General features: G+C 37.5%; 1 protein-coding gene across 11 annotated transcripts in view; it reads right to left on the bottom strand.

Moving 5' to 3' along the window:
- The window catches only part of RAPGEF2 (Rap guanine nucleotide exchange factor 2), a 184,525-nt gene that overhangs the window by 33,206 nt on the left and 134,354 nt on the right, over positions 1 to 16,965 (bottom strand). For 7 of the 11 annotated variants that reach the window (XM_077177254.1, XM_077177247.1, XM_077177248.1 and 4 more), the window contains 4 exons: positions 12,796 to 12,927; positions 4,134 to 4,311; positions 2,303 to 2,439; positions 1,608 to 1,766 (listed from right to left, as the gene is read on the bottom strand). In XM_077177254.1, the coding sequence (XP_077033369.1) occupies positions 1,608 to 1,766; positions 2,303 to 2,439; positions 4,134 to 4,311; positions 12,796 to 12,927 (606 nt within the window). The remainder of the gene's footprint in view (positions 1 to 1,607; positions 1,767 to 2,302; positions 2,440 to 4,133; positions 4,312 to 12,795; positions 12,928 to 16,965) is intronic. The other 4 variants (XM_077177251.1, XM_077177252.1, XM_077177256.1 and 1 more) reach the window with 2 other exon arrangements.

Below are 16,965 nucleotides of genomic sequence, written 5' to 3'. Positions count from 1 at the left end.
AAATCATCACACACCAGCGTTAAAAGGTTCAATCTTCAGAAGACCATTTAGACTTAAGGTGCAAGTACTCAATCAACGGACAAGATAAAGTAGCTCCTCAACCTGCAGTGAGCCTTTCCAGTAGTTTTTGTCTTTCCAACAGTTCAGCCTTAACAAGCAGATGAATAGACAGGCACAGTACTGCCACTACAATCCTGCAGTTAGAGGACACCAAGATCCACCAGAGCAGTATGATTTAGTATTCCCAGCCATTCTTGTTCAGCTGCTCTGACCTCCCCACTGCTGGAGATGAAAGCCCAGCCCTTCTGTGGTGTTTGGAAGAGTTAAGTGGAAATCCAGCTTTTATTTTTTGTGGGTATTGTTTTGCTAAATAATCTTCTTTTTTAATAGTTATTTTATTGAAGTCAATTAGTAAGAAAAATAACATTTATTCAATTAAATAGTGCAGGTACAAAGAAAGAAATTACTTCTTGGCTTAAAGCATACAGCAGGAAAATTATTTTCTACAATCATCAGTTCAGCCAAGAATAAGTGCAAGAATAAGTATCTCAAGAATGTTCCTAATACCTACACTAGGCAAATATAATTAAGACCAACCACAACAAATTGGAAAAAGACTACATTGTACACAAATTGTTATACACTTGTCTCTTTTGGGGGGCAAGGTTAAACTGCCTTATTATTAGAATTTGGGTATTTAACTGAGAGGAACAGTGCTTCTTATGGTTGAAACGTTGTTAAATCCTTATGTACATACTTAGGACAAGAGCCCAAGAATCTGAGACAGTATTTTCTCTTTAAATTCATTTACACACCATTTCATTTTTCCAGCAGCTAGTAGTAGCTGAAACAGAAGTTCCAGGTTTGGATTTGCTGAAAACATTACTCTAATGAGAAACCATTTATGCACATTTTGGGAGTTAGATGGGCAAGCTAAACCAGGTGACTCTATGAACACACATTTTCACCCCTTTCAAAGGTCATTTACTTGAGCTAATTAGCCATCAGGACTAAGCAAAATGCTTAATTCACCCACAGCTCTGCTATAATTTTCTGGATAGGAATAAGCAAATAGCAACCACATAACCAGATTCAGCCAGTAGTTTTATGCTATGAAAAGCATTCTTTACATCTGACTGCTTGTATTACAGTAAACATCAAAGCTTTTTCCTTGAAAGGTCAGATTAGCCAAAATTAGATCTTTCACTCAAACCAGAGGAGATAAAGTTTGTATTACTCTGATATTCAGTAGCTGAGTTGAGTAAGGAAGAATGGCTATTAGCTGCAGAAGGGAAGGAGCCTGTCATGGCTAATGGACCTTGAGATCCTACTAAGGAACATTGGAAGCAATGGATGGATGGCTGGTGGCCCTCAAATTCTAGAAAAATCATGTAGACAAATATCTTTATGCAAATGGTCCTTTACCCAGAAAAAGGTAACTCCATTTCCCAAACTGTGAGTATGCAGGAGCCATACTGCCCAACTACTGTCCAGGGTTACCCACTGGATATTTTACATGTATTCAGTTTAAAATAAAACTGGGTCTCATTATTGAGTTGCACTACACCTGTGTGAGTGTGAATTTGCATGTACCACAGACACTCTACCTGGCAGTCATCCACTTTGGTTCTCATCACTCCTTTCATATATTCCTTTTCCATGGTGGGGGAAACACCAAAACTGTTCCCCATGCACAATATCTCTGTTCTTCCATCAGGGTATGTCACCTCCACAGAGCCATTCAAAATGACTGACCAGGAATCCAGCTACAAATCAAATATTGCAGGATATGTGAAGACCAAATCACTTAACATTTTAATATCATGCTATATAAATACAACTCTCACAACTGTTCTAAGGCAAAATTTATTTTCTAGCACCTATTAACAACTTAATAAGCTAATTTTCCTTAAATGTAGAGCTATTTCCAGCTCAAGAAAACTGGGATCTTAAGCTCATCTTTACTATTAAGAGGTAATGTAAGACTGTGGAAAAAATAAAATAAGAGGAAGTTTTAAAACAGCACTTGAACACTGAAATAAAGTCCCCAGATGAGCTCAAATAGGCAGGAAGCATTTAGTACACTACAGAGAATGCTTTCTGGTTTTATTGCTTAAGAAATGTTTAGTGCTTAAACAAAAGCTTTCAGAAAATCCAGAACAAAAAGAGTTCTGATTTACCTGAATGTTGTTTTTTCTTTTTTCTCTTTTTTTCCTTTTTTTAAGTAACAAAAGAGGATCTTAACCGTGTGGAATCTGGAATGTTTGGTATAATAGGAGAGTCAAAAGCAACTTCTACTGACCTCTTCCCCATCGTTTAGTACAATAGTTCCTGCTCTCTCCACAACTGCAAACACCATCACAGCACAGAGTTCTCTCCTCACTGACATTGTCATGTTGGCAAAAGCAGGCAATTGATGCATGAATTCCAGTAGTTGTTCTGAAGGAGAAAAAGCCCACTGAGTCGTGCATGTCAAAACAACAAAGCACAGTAAAGACAGTTCTTCAGCAAGATGCCTGAGGCTGCTTAAGCTAAAATGCTGCACAATCGTTTCTGTATACTAATAAATCATGTACAGTGGCCTGTTTTAATTACTGGGTATTTTGGAGACACAGACTGGCTGGTCATATCATCAATAGAAACCCTGCAAAGTAAAAGTCAGCATAATGGAAGGATTGTAATGTAACCAATAGCTCTGAATATAACCAATGATATTTTTAATACCCCAGTCAGGGCAATAATTTCATTGTGACTAGAATTATATAAAACACAGCAAGACAAATGTCACAAAACTGAGCAAGTTGTTTGGTAAAGCCAACACATCCTAGTCTAGGCTTAACAGTAAACTGTACTTGATCATTGTCTGGTGGTTTCACCAGAAAGTTCCTTTCAGATGGACCAGACAGGATTACTGTCTTAAAGGTGACTACTGCTGCTCTGTCTTCTACCTGCACTTGAGTTGCACTTCTACTCAACAGTGAGCTTCCTGTATTTTCATTTTTTATGCTGTTCATAACTACAAAACTTAACTTTAGCAGTCCTGCCAAGTGATTATATGCCCCAAAATCGTTTTTGCATCCAGTTTGATCTAAAATGTCTACTGAAAGAGTTCAATAGGACCCCATCTTTTCTCTATTTTTTTTATTTACTCTGAATTACAGAAAGGTTGTGGTTAAAAGGGACTTCCAGAAGTCATCTGGTCAAACCTGCCTGCTCAAGCAGAGCCACCCTACATCCAGTTTCCCAGGAACACATCCAAACATCTTTTGAATATCTTCAAGGAGGAATACTAACACCTCTCTGAATAACCACTCCCAGGCCTAAGTCTCAGCAGAAAAATAGCATTTCCTAGTGCTCTGATGGAGCCTCCTGTGTTTTAGTTTGTGCCCTTTGTCCTCTCACTGGGCACTACTGAGAAGACTCTGGCTCCATCATCTTTACACCCTCAACCCAGGGTATTTCTATATATTAATGAGATCCCCTGAGCTTCCTCCAGGCTGAACAGCCCCAAGCCCTCTTAGACCTTCCTTGCATAAGAGATGCTCTAGTCCCTTAATCATCTGATAATCAACCTTAATCATCATTTAGTCATACTTCAATAAAAGAAAAATATCTCCCCCAGTGAAACAGATAAGATTAAAATTTGGATTCTAGTTCTGCTTTGCTTTCAATGTGTTTACTCCTATGTTAACATAGCAAATTAGTTTGATTAGATGCACATTTATGTTAAGGTTTTAAAGGCTCCAATGTTTGCAACAAATGTCAAGTCACAATGTCACAACTGACAATTAAAAATATACTGTGAGAAGCAGTGCTGACATTAATGTCACCTTTGCCAAGGTTCTTTTTCCAGTTTTCAACGACATCTCCTTCATAAACCTGCTCTGATATCAATTAGAAGCTGAAGCTTGAGATCAAAAAGGCCAGCAAGTAATAGGTTTCACCCATATTATAGGCATTTTCTTTAATTGTTCACATTATATATATACTTATACAAAAAACAATAACAATAAACACTAACCTTATCAATTACAAAGGCCAATGATTAACATACAACTGCAAGCTCAAAAATTAAGTTTTTGGAGGTGAAGAAGAACATGTTTGACAACATTTTACTACACTGCAATACTTACCAATGTCATCATCTGTCCTGTCTATTGGGTCTTTCTCCAAGCAGTCTCTTACAATATCCCTACTCATCAAAGGATCTGATGCCCTTTCAATGTCTTCTTCATCATCATCATCCTCAGAATCCACAGCTGTCTCTGGCAATCCACTGAGATCCATATCACCAGCCTCACTTTCTGTAGCCTAATTAGTGCATAAACAATTAAAAAAACATTCAAATATGTTATTTACTGCTGCAGTTTTCTGGTTAAATGTACAGAGATGAATTCTATCATCTAGCAGACAACCCAAATTTATTCAATATTTTTATATTGCTTTTTTCTTTTTATATCTTTTTAAAACAACTAACAATTTATCAATCCAAACCCACTGTGTTTAAATATGACTTTTAACATTTGTTTCAATCAGTCACACAAACAAAGGATTCAAGAGACATTACTTAATCTGTGGGTCTTGGGGGGATTGAAGGCTCTTACATTTCAAGCAGCAATGTCTTGAACTGTTAGCCGAATATAATTTTTTTCAATAAACAGTTTTCATTTGACAATTTCTGTGCTCACTCCAAATTTACAGACACTTAGGAAAGCAACATAATTTTAAACAGACAGTTTGGGGAAATAAGAACAGCATCAGAATGCTAGAGGAATTTTGTTATCTCTCAGTCACCTAGGACTGTACTTTTGTTTTACAATTCCAGTTGAACATGGTTAAATATGGCTTTCATTTGCTGATAAATTGCCTAAAAATTTACAGATGCAGAAAAAAGCAAAGTCATTGCTTAAACACCACAGATGGACTACCCAGAATATCTGTCAAATTTAACCACCCCCAAATTGTATTAAAATGAATGAAAACATAGCCCAGACTAAGGTCATTAGTATAGCACCTAAAGGTAAATATATTTTAATTTGATATTTAAATATTTCAAAAATGATTGAGTTTGAAGACTGAACACTTTAATAAATCCCACAAACATTTGTCTGTCATGGCTGATAGGGCTGCCTTTTCTCAGAACCTGATTTAATACCACAGCAGCTGCCAAGGCTTAGCTATGACAATTTTTAAGGAAATGCAAGCTTCTAATGAGCAAGTTTTAAGCCATGGCTTGAGAAATCCAGCATCACAGGCCTTAAAGGGATGGTTTGTTTCTGAGACTCTGGGAGCACACAATGCATTCACGTCTACTTGAAGAATACTACATGGGACAAACACACCTACTAAAGCTTGTTTCATCAATCTATCTCAGACTGGTGAAAAAGACAACCCACAAAACTAGGTCACTCTCTGAACACAGGGAAGGTAAGAGAAATTGCATTGGTAATTTTGTAGAATCATCTCCCCTATTCCTGCCTCCCTATCTGTGGCTGACATCTGTCACTTTAATGCCACTATACACAGCCACCTCATGAACAGCAGCATATGGCAGGAGATGGATCAGGGGCAGCTAGTGAGAGTCTTAAATGCTTCTGTCCTGCAGCACAACACAAGCTTTGTAACTGGGCCTTGTTAATATAAAAAAAAAGCATGATAACAGCATCTATGCAATATTCAAATTATTCTCACTTTGCGGCTTAGGGTTGGGGTTTTTTTAGTTGTTGTTGTTCATTTTGGGGGTTAAGTGGCTTTTTTGGTTTTGATTTTGTCAAGAAAAAATGCTGCTCATTTTTTAACCAGGATAAGGAAAGATGTTACTGGCATAGAAACAAATCTCAAAACATTGCACAGATAGCAGTATTTTATGAGCAGTCTTACTGTGTTTAACATGCCCATTCCCTGTGATACATTTGAAACAGCTGCTGTAACTACTCTTTCAAAATAGCCTTCATCAAAAGTGACTGGTGGAAAAATTAGTGGTGATGAGTCAGTAGACACACAGCTTATGACACCAATCTGTCAGAATCTGAAGTTTCCAGCACTGACAATTCCAGTGACAGTGGGACTGATTCACAGTCAGTTTTGTAAACCTTCCCATCACTAACAAATGCCCCTCCTACCTGCCCAGATTAAGCTCTCTCAAAAGCACAATAGCAAAATTATTGCAGACTCAATTTAGTCACACAATGCTAACAGACAAGAAACTTCCACCTATTGTACAACATCTGATTATTAAAAGATAAGTTATTTTACTGTCTTAAAGCAATTAAACAAAACTGGAAAACTGTTGAAACTATTATCAAGAAGAGTCAATGCTATTTAAAACAAATTCTCACACTGAATTAAATGCAACACTGGACTCAGAAAACACTTTACAAATAGTACCAAAGATTTCCCAAAGATGATCACTATTTACACTTGTTGTTTCTTTTTTTTTTTTTTGACAACTGAAGTTATTGGTGCATGGAAAGCAACTACTTCCAATTTCCTACCAAAATTCCAAACCATTGCAACAAAGAAGCTCAGCATTGAATGCAACAATATACAATGTAATAAGAAAGTTTGTTAATTTAGGACACCTTTAAAAACACCTTTAGAAGAAAAAAAATACGTGTTTTCAAACAACTTTCTGAAATTTCTATGATCATGCAAAAGATAGAAAAGAAAGACAAATGTAGCCTTTCTGCATGACAAAAAAAACAAAAACCAAACCAAACAAATCCATGCCCCCCACCCCAAATCCACAAACAAGCAAAAAAAAAACAACCAAAAAAACCAAACCAGGAAACTAAGAAAACCTTGAGGTCTACTTGTGTTTATGCATCGCAAAGAGCTTTTTTAGGTTTAGTAGCAGCATGTATGATGTCAAGTATTCAAGGTCCTCTTGCTGAGACATTAAACTTCATGACCCAACTACTCTGAGTGCTTTTGTACCCCCTTCTCTGTGAGAAAAACCAAGCATGTCTGCACAGCAACCCTTGGTAACTAAGCAATAGCCTTGCATCTGTCTAAGATTAAAGGGAAAACCCCCATGAGCTCCTTCGGGCATAGGGGATTCCTTATGAACCTCAGCCACCAAAAACCCAAATGATGAATATCCAACAGAATCTGTACTACAGTCAATCATGAGGCTTACATCTTCTCAGGGCATGTAACCAAGGATGAAATACACCTCAGAATTGCCATTCTTGGGTGCATGTTGTACTTTGCTTCTTGGGCAATAAGAGAAATTAGTTTCACTTAAATAAATCTGAAAAGATTGCATGCAACAAAAATGCAAGAAAAATGTTGGTTGCAGCCTGAAGTACAAAACAATGTCTCTCCATACCAACTGTGATAGCAAATTTCTCATGTCATCTTTCCATTTTCTGTGGAGAAAATTATTGACGCTTCAAAGCAATCTCATAATAGTGACATCCTAATATTTTATTTGTCACATCACCAACATGACAGCTAAGAGACTAAGACAGACGTTTTCAAGCCTGAGTTGCAGTAGTATTTCATATTTGACACCTAAGGAGAATCTGACCAGTTTTAAGCATTGGCTATAAAGTTTAATACTGCGCCAATAAAAAACTAGCTGCTTCAACTGAGGAGGATCTTGAAGTCCAAACACACTTCCAGATTTGAGTGATAATTAAACAAATACTGTGAAATAACCAGGGTAAAGATGTAAACTAAAAGAAGCCTTGTCTAAGTTCTTGGTTAGCCTTTGGTTCCTTGATTGACGTGAGGAAGAAAGGGAGGATTAAGAAAAGAAGAACAGCATTCATTGTCCCTAGGTCAGACTGGGGAAATGGTGGACCCTTCTGGTCACTTTAGATTGGCAGGAGAGGAAACCAGTTAATGCCAACTCTACTGGCCTTTGATTTTTTTAGATGCACCATGACAATGAGCATAATGAGAGAGGTGATGGACTACATGAGCAGCTCAAGAAGATGACTTCATTTACTGCCTGACTTCCTCTTCCTCCACTTAATTTTTGAGTTTCTTGAGAAAACAGATTAGAAGAGGTTAAGGGCGATCTCTACCTCTACTCAACCAAGTAACTCTCACTCCAGTGAAACAACTGCTTCATCACACACTCCCCACCCTTACTAAGGGAAACAAAGTGGGAAGACTTGGAGAGCTGCTTATATGACTGGCTCTGTATTAAGTGGCCTTCATAGTTTTCTTTCTATACTGGCTTGGGAAAAACTTCCAACTGATGGTAACATTAAGAGAAAAAATAGAAAACCTGTAAAATAACCACACTAACTACTGATCTCTTTTTATTTTAAACAGACTATTTTAACCTTTACTTTTCTAGAAATTTAATTACTTTCATCAGGAAACATTGTATCATTTTGAAGACTAAATTCCCCTTGTAACTATTGTTACCACCTAAAATCAACAATCCAAAATCTCTAAAAATGCAAGAGAAAAAAAACAGGAACAAAAAGAAGAATAGAAGAGACTCCTTGCACAAACCAGAAATATGTTCATTACCTGGTGCACTCCTTCAATTCCACAAAGCTAACAAAGAAAGAAGCCATGCTCAGTTCAAAAACACGATCTCCACATTACTTTTCAACCACTGTCATTTAAGGGCTAAAAAATGAACTAAAAAATGAAAATAAGAATGTGTTTTTTTACCGAAACTACTCATTTTTACTTTCTAATTTTTAAGCTGATACCAATAAAAACACCAAGAACACTGGCTCTACCTGTCTCATTAAATGACTTGCAGAAGTCACATTAGCTTGAAATATTCCCTCATGTCATATAGTCACATTGGATTCAGTGTCTCCACAGAGAGAGAAATCATGTCTGGAGTTTTGTTTTAAATTAACTTTCAGATGACTAAACAAAAGTTTACAATATCAATAAATTAAGATGAAATTCAATCCATGCAACTATAATATGTATTTGTTTATTAGATAGTTATCACATGTACTACAATCAATTACAATTATTACATGTACAGATATCATACACAATCTAAGGTAATAACATTTTTTTGTGCTACACTGACACGAATGCAAATGTCCATGAAATACCTTAAAACTCCTTCAGTCCAAGATTTTCACAGTTCTCTCCATATTTTTTCTTTCATTATCCACCCCAAAATCTACAACACAGCAGCCCACATGAGTCACAGAAGTCAGTCTGAGCGATTTTGCTCATTGATGATGGAAATGTGTAGCAATGCAGACAACCCACCAGGAACAGCATCCCCCCTTATTGCCAGTGATTGCCTCCTTCTCAGAACAGAGCAATGTCTGCCAGGAGCACAGGCATACAGAACATGGACTCTGGAAGCCATGGAGCAGATTAGGAGGCCCTGAATTTACAGGGGTGATAAAGAACTGCATTGGGCTTTGTTGAAAAAGCAGGGCTGGCAGTGCACAGGACAATTCACCTGAGCTGTTCCAGCCACTCTGGCACCAGCCAGAGCCCTGCACTTCAGCAGCAGATACAGTCAGAAAGAATGGCTTTATCTTAAGGTAAAATGTCTTTATTTTGCATACAGTGACTAAAGGGCAGGCTGCATGGACTCTCTGGTTTGAGACACAAAAGACTGGTCTCACTCAGGAAGAGCTGCTGAAGGGTGGACCTTTCTCCTAGGAGCTACCATATCAGAATCATGAGAAAACAAAGCTGACATCTTGAAAATTTCCAAGCAATAGGCACATCCTGGGAGGGTCTCAGAAAGGATGTTCCTGGTTTCCTGTACCGACAGTGGTATCTAGGCAGGCACTGAGGGCATGTAAGTGTGGCAGGAAGCCACCAGTCTGAGGACAGGATAAGGCAAAGAAAGGCTGGCAAAGAGCTGAGCCAACACAACAATGCTTCCCAAAACAGGGAGGGGCAATAAAACACGTTCATGAGCTTAGATCTCCTCACTCTCCAATCATCTGGTAATATATTTAGCAGCTATAGCAGGAAGCATCTAGGAGCATATAGGAACAGGTATATGTGTTCATTTAAGAATCATTAACTAAGCCTAGCAATCAAGAGTAAGCAGCCATACATGAGATGTCAAAAAAAGACAGAAGCAAGGAATTGTTCTTGGCAAACACAAGCCAACACACGATCTACTGACATTCAGCATTCCCTTCCTCTCAAGTCACCCTACAGAGTTTGTCACTTGAACTTATTTCCTAAAATAAAAATAACAGTATTTAAGGACCTTACTAATTGGCACCTGATATGTTTCTGAAACTTGGGTGGGGTAAACACAAAGGTTGATTTTATTTTGGTAAGTATTTCTTATCCTAAAAGAAGTTCTTTCATGTGCAACGTTTGACAAACAAATTTAGATACCACATTAATATTTAAAAGGAAGTATTCTCAGTTCAATGCTGAAAGCATCTGAAGATTCAGCTTCATGATTTATTTAAAAAATCTTAAAAGGCCATGAACATATTTTCACTGGAAGCAGCTGCTCTTAAGGCTACACAATTAATACTTACGGAATGCAGAACGTGACATATTACCTCAGATTTCAGCAGTAATGATCTAAATAACAATATAATTTTTAAAACATTTTTTTCTATCAACTGCAAGACAAGATGGTGATTTTTCTAAATCATTGCTTTCTACCTAGCCATAATGAATTCAAGTCCACCCCACTAAACAGAAAAATACCATTATATACAGAAAATCAAAGAATCAAAGGGATAATGATCATGAGCTTTACCTAAGACTTATCAAATTTGAAGGAAAAAAAATAACATGTTGGTTATGGTTTACTAGTTTTGAATAAACACTTGAGAGAGAATTGCAAGGCAAACAATTGAGAGAGAATGACTGATTCACCCTCTCTTTAAAAAAATATTTCTCTTTAATCCTTAACTTGGCCCTAGAGGAGTCAAATTACAGCCATTTTATTTTGGTTTGGTTCAGGGTTTTTTGTTTTTGCAGTACTATAACCTAGCCTAACACTGCTACATTACATTCCTTTATGACTGAAACTGAGGCCAGAAATTAATGATTTACCAGAATTTGAGAAATCAAGGTAAACAATACTTCGTACCATTAAGTTAAATTCAAGAATTTAAGAATCTTATCAGTTTCCACACCTGAATTTACCATTTCATTAATAAACATTTCTTCAAGTATATGTCTTAAGACAAAAAGATGAGGTTGCATTCTACAGTACATGGTCATATTTCTGGATGTAGATATAGACATAGGTTATTCATACTTTGACATTGTGCAATTACACAGTTCTTGATAAAACTGTGCCAAGTCACCTTTAAATGTGATATTAATCGCAGATTAATTGAAGAAACTAGATAATATTTTTAAGAATGGATTATGCATTATGTTTGTAAATTCAGTTTAAAAGAATACTTAAAGAGTAAATTTTGTCTGTATAAATACTTCAGTATACCATTAACTCTCTCCAAACACCAACCAGTATGTTGATTCCAACACTGCAAACGAAACTAGTAGGAGTCATAGACCAGGTTGGCAACTACATAGAGAAGTATTTTTCTGAGGTTTCTTTAGTTCTTTTATGTTGTTTGGTTGGGTTTTTTTTAATTGCACAGAAATTCAATTATCTTTTTCACAGTTAAGAGCATTTTGCTGGAAGTTTGCAAAAAATTACTTCCAACTTATCTCAAGAATAACTGTATGACTGTAACTACATGCCACCTACAGCTGTGCCTCTAGAGGTACTTGTTATTTTTCTGTTAGAATGGAAATCTTTGCAATGAAAAAAATGAAAATCTGTAGAAGACTAGAAGAACAAAACTGATTTTACTTCTTTAGTCTCAAAATATAAACCTAAATCATATCTCAAAGTAATCCTGCCTTCAGAAGAAATTCTGACAAACCTACTTGACTGACAAATGCTATGCCTTAAGTGTTCAGCTAATTTGATAGTTTTGCAAAAATAAACCTTTGCATTATTGTAATTACTGTCTAAATTGAACTGTGATCTTTTTATAGCCTATCTTCTTTCACAAAAAGAAGCCTATAAGCTTATTCACCTGAAAGAGATTATATTCTTCAACTATGACCACAGCTGAACTTTCATATTTATAGATATGCTTTTCCTGCTATTTAAATGACTACATTTGCAATTTCAGAAGCGTCTCAAAAAAACATTATTCCTCTTCTAGTTAACAGTACTTCATGTTGAAGTGGTCTCACTACTTTATGATTATTTTGATAGAAATATATTTTAATTGTATTTGATTCCTTCCCTTCAGAATAACAAATTGGTACACTTCCCTGTCAGGACAGCTCCTCCTCCAACATTGCAAGAACCATAAAAATCAAGTGAAAAATGCATAATTCCTCATTTTATTTCATGTTAGACTTTTTTCCAATTTATATTTAAACCCTGGATCAGTTTCAGAGTCTCTCTAAGCTCAAGTTGTGCCCAATTACTAGCACAGAGCTTTACAAGAAGAAGCCACCTCAGAAGTATAACTTTAAGAAGCATCACCAGTTCAACCTGCCCACGTTTCTGAGGATGGCCAAGAGAGGAAGCACTGCTAAGAGCTTGGCATCACGTTTCTGCAGGGTGGGGAAATAGAAATATGCCCCTGAAGCACGGGCTGCCCACTCCTTATTTGTTTCTTCCCACCATTGAATAGGCTCTACATTATGAATCCAACACACCTAAAGCCTGAAATCATTACAATTCAAACAAAAAGTATTTTTTTTTTTTTTGAAGTCTATTGAGTACTTCTTCAAGTACTCAAAACTGACAAGAGGCAATAGCAAGGACATTCAGCTATTAAGTGCAAAACTGCTGGCAACTGCACCTCCCATCAGCATCCCTTCCAGTCTTACCTGGTAGATATCAGAAAGGCTGCTGCTTCCTGAATCACTAGTGATGCTACATCCTGAATGACTAGATGAAACGTGGGTCACCTGTGGGTGGAGACTGTCAGTAAGGTGCAGCTTTGTGAAATCTGCAGGAAGCTATAGGTGGAGCAGAAAAAGCATCATTACAATTTGAGGGAGATACACAGCAAAATTAATTCAAATCATATATGTCATACTTTACTCTCTGCCAGTACCAACTATTTAAGAAAACCACTGGGGCTTGAGAATGCAGCATAAAAATTTAGAGTTATGCAGCTATTTTAACTCATGCAGAGGTCAGCAAAATACCACCAAATTGTTGCAAATATAAGAGATTCAAGAAAAACATGTATCTGAGGACAAACATTAGTGAAGCAATATGCCAAAACTCTTCAGTAGCTTGCTGTGGGGTTTGGATAGAATTAAAATGTATATGAATATTGTGCTACTTCCAAAATCAATGGTTTCCTGCAGGATGGGAGTTAACAAGGGAGTAAAGTCACATACATCTTTAAAAAATCAACCAGCACTGCTCTGGATTTGGTAAACTCTTGTTTCTCAAGTTGACAAAATACATTAGAGACAAGGAAAATCCAAGTCACTGAGCTATCCATTATACTTTGAGCCAAATAATATGACAGCAAATAGGAAATGTGGGAAGACAAAGAGCTATAATCTTGAAATTAGTTGGCTCACATGCAGTGCTGAAGAATGAATTGAGACAGTATATTTGATCATTTAACAATCATTCACCAAGATTTGTGATGTATATTTCTACTACTGCTTTATGCCCACAGCTCCCATGAAAATCTTTAAGAACTGTAAACATTTCCAGACTGCAGAAAGCAAACTTTGACAAAGTAAAATATTTGCTGTCTGAAGAAATATTTAAATGCTATTTCAGGGGCAAATTACTCTTCTCCCCAAGAAGCCTGTATCCCACAGCTAGTTAATAAAAGTATGTTAATGTATCAATTTTGGTGTGCAATAAATTCTTCAATAATTAAAACCAAAAATCTTTGTTCATTAATTTTGTTTCAACTCAGACAAGGCAGATTCTCTCATCTCTAAGGAGTTGTGTTTGTATGAAAAATGTCACATGCAGTGTGTCCATCCTTGTCAATTATGAATGCTACCTTGGTGCTTGCTCTCCCTGGATGGAAATGGAAATAAGACCTCATTCAGCATTAAGAGAGAATAAGCCAATCAGTATAAAAGGTTAGGGAAAAAAGTCACTAGAGAACATGCTAGAAAAAATTATTAGCTCTATACAGCTAAAGATACTGAATGATTTTACTGCTGTTTGCCTTGTTTAGTTCTGTTTGTGGAACACGCCCTGAAAGAACTTTGGCTTTAGGATTTGCAGTGAAATTACAGACAACTGCAAACCTTAGTCTTATTTCGACTGACTGGCATTTCCTATTCTAGTACATCTGAAAAGGATTTCTTCATTATCACAGAATGACTGCATCAGTGATAGCAAAAATGGCTGCATTTTAAATAATTCTTTCCTAGTATCTTACTGGAAAGAGCAGCTAAAACCAGCAACCAAATACTAATAATCCTAAAAAGCTACAGTAAGCCCAGAGCTAGATTTGATCTTCATCAACAAAGAAAAGGCAATTAAGAAAAGCAATACTCTAATACACACAGCCATGAATGCTGCCTCCAGAAAAATCTAGTTATGCTCACTACTGTTATTGAAGTATCAGAAGGAGAAAATACAGCATTGTGGACTGCATTATAATATCTGAGGTCTTTGCTGCTTTTCTTTTCAATCTGTAAGTTTGATTAATCACATAATGGAACCATATATACTGATATTCAGGCCACTATACAATTATTTTTAATCCTTTTTGAGCCATTCTGCAAGTAAGTACATATTCCATAGGCAGAATGCAAGGGAAATGAACTGCCACAGCTTTTGCAATGTGTTGCTGACTGCTTCTCAAAGTACAGTCTCTCGCAACTGAAGAAGCCCACGTTTATTTCAAAGTAGAAATCCTACACAGTATTTTAAGATACAAGCACAAATTGTCTAAGATTCACACATTTAATGATAACTTACACAGATATATTTTGAGGGTTTTACCTTTTATAAAGCACTAAGTATTGCAATCCCAAATAAATATTAATTCCATAGGGAACTGTATATGAACAGTGTGGCACCCAGCCAAACATGTTCAATTTTATAGTGCCCTGCAAATATCTCCATGTCATTAACAACAGCATGTTTTTTTATCAATGCATTAAAAATTTTAAAGAATCTTTCATCAAAGCAAATCCAGTTAGTATGTTAAAAAGTTAAATTGAACTATATTTAATATAACGATTGCACTCAGTGTTTTAAATGAACAGCAGGGATTTGTGTGTCACTACTGCACATAAGGCAAAAGGAAGAGGCAGAGGATTCCACAATAACTGGAAAACACTGCAAATAAAAGCAAGCCTTCTGAATCTTTTTGGCTGCAGACAATCAGCTGAATGCTTGGTGATTACTGGTTTCAGAGCAACTCCTCAAGTCAAAGCCATGCTGCCTGAGCTGGACTTGCCAAGTGGTGACAGAAGATCAGAAGCAGGCATTTTTCTTTAGGCAACCTAACTAGTCACTTTGATCCTAATCAAATAGGACTATTTACAAGCAGAAAGCACATGCTCATATCTTTGCAGAACACTACATCTCTGTGCTACATGCCCGAGAGCAGCATCCACTTCAACTGCCCTACCCCCCAAAGTTAAGGTGAGAGACTGAATGAAGAAAAAAATAAAATACAAAAATTAAATAAGCTGAAACATTTAAACTGGAAACGCAATGAAAAACGTGTGTGAGAAATGCATACATTTCTATTTTAGTCACGCACTGCTGTTTAAAACACTTCATATTTGCATTGCACACAAGGGAGAAAAAAGTAAAGTACTGATGACAATGAAAACCCACATCTGCTTAAGTCTTACATGGAAATGTGGTGGGCTTGACACCAGATGCCCACCAAAGCCACTCTGTCACTTTCCTCAGCTGGACAAGTGAGAGCAAATACAATGAAAGGCTCATGGTTAAGGACAAAGAGAGATCACTCACTGTCGTGGGCAAAACAGACCCAATTTGGGGACAAATTAACTGAATTTGTTATCAATAGGATAATGAGAAATAAACTCAAATCTTAATGACTTTCTCCCACCCTTCCTTTCTTCCAAGGCTCAACTTCACTCATAAATTCTCTACCTCTTCCCTTGCAGTGCTGTGGAGGGACAAGGAATGGGGGCTGTGGTCAGTTCATCTCACTTTGCTTCTACTGCTCCTCCCTCCTCAGGTGGAGGACTCTCACACTCTTCTCCTTCCAAAGGAGGCAATTCTCCATCATCATCACCTTCAAAGTGAACCCTTTCCACGGGCTGCAGTTCCTCACAAATTGCTCTGGTGTGGGTCCCCTCTGGGGTCATAATTCCTGCCAGTAAACCTGTTCCAACATGGGCTCCTCTCTCCACAGGGTCACAAATCCCACCAGGAGCCTGCTCCAGCGTGGGCTTTCCACAGGCATCCACCTGCTCTGGTGTGGGTGTCCTCCAAAGGCTGCAGGTGGAATTCTACTTCCCTGTGGATCAACACAGGCTGCAGAGGGGTACAGCTGCCTCACCATGACCTGCACCGCAGGCTGGGTAAATCTCTGCTGGGGCACCCGGAGCACCTCCTGCCCCTCCTTCTGCTCTGACCTTGGTGTCTGCAGGGCTGCTCCTGTCACATTCTCACTCCTCTCTTCTGTGGCTGCAATTGCAGTTTTTAATCCCCCTGTCCCTCTCCCTTTCTTATCCCAGAGGTGCTGCCACTGTCACTGCTGAGTTCAGCCTTGGCCAGTGGCAGGTCTGTCTTGGCACCAGCTGGGTTTGGCTCCATCAGACATGGGGGCAGCTTCTGGCAGCTTCTCAAGGAAGAAGGGTTGGCCCTGTGGCCCCACACTACCAAAATCCAGCCACAAAAAACCCAATACCAGGCAAACCCTTTACTCTTGGAACACATTTGGTGAATGTTTTTAAAGTAAGCAGAACACAACATTCAACAAGCAGCAAAAAGCTGGCCTACCCCAAATCAAGATATTTACATCCAATTTCTTACTTGCATTGGAACAAGATTAGAGAACATCATGAAACCACGCTATT

The sequence above is a fragment of the Agelaius phoeniceus genome, chromosome 4, assembly GCF_051311805.1.
Source record: "Agelaius phoeniceus isolate bAgePho1 chromosome 4, bAgePho1.hap1, whole genome shotgun sequence".
NCBI lineage: Eukaryota > Metazoa > Chordata > Aves > Passeriformes > Icteridae > Agelaius > Agelaius phoeniceus.
The sequence above is the reverse complement of the archived record's forward strand: the minus strand, read 5'-3'. Positions and strand labels throughout refer to the sequence as shown.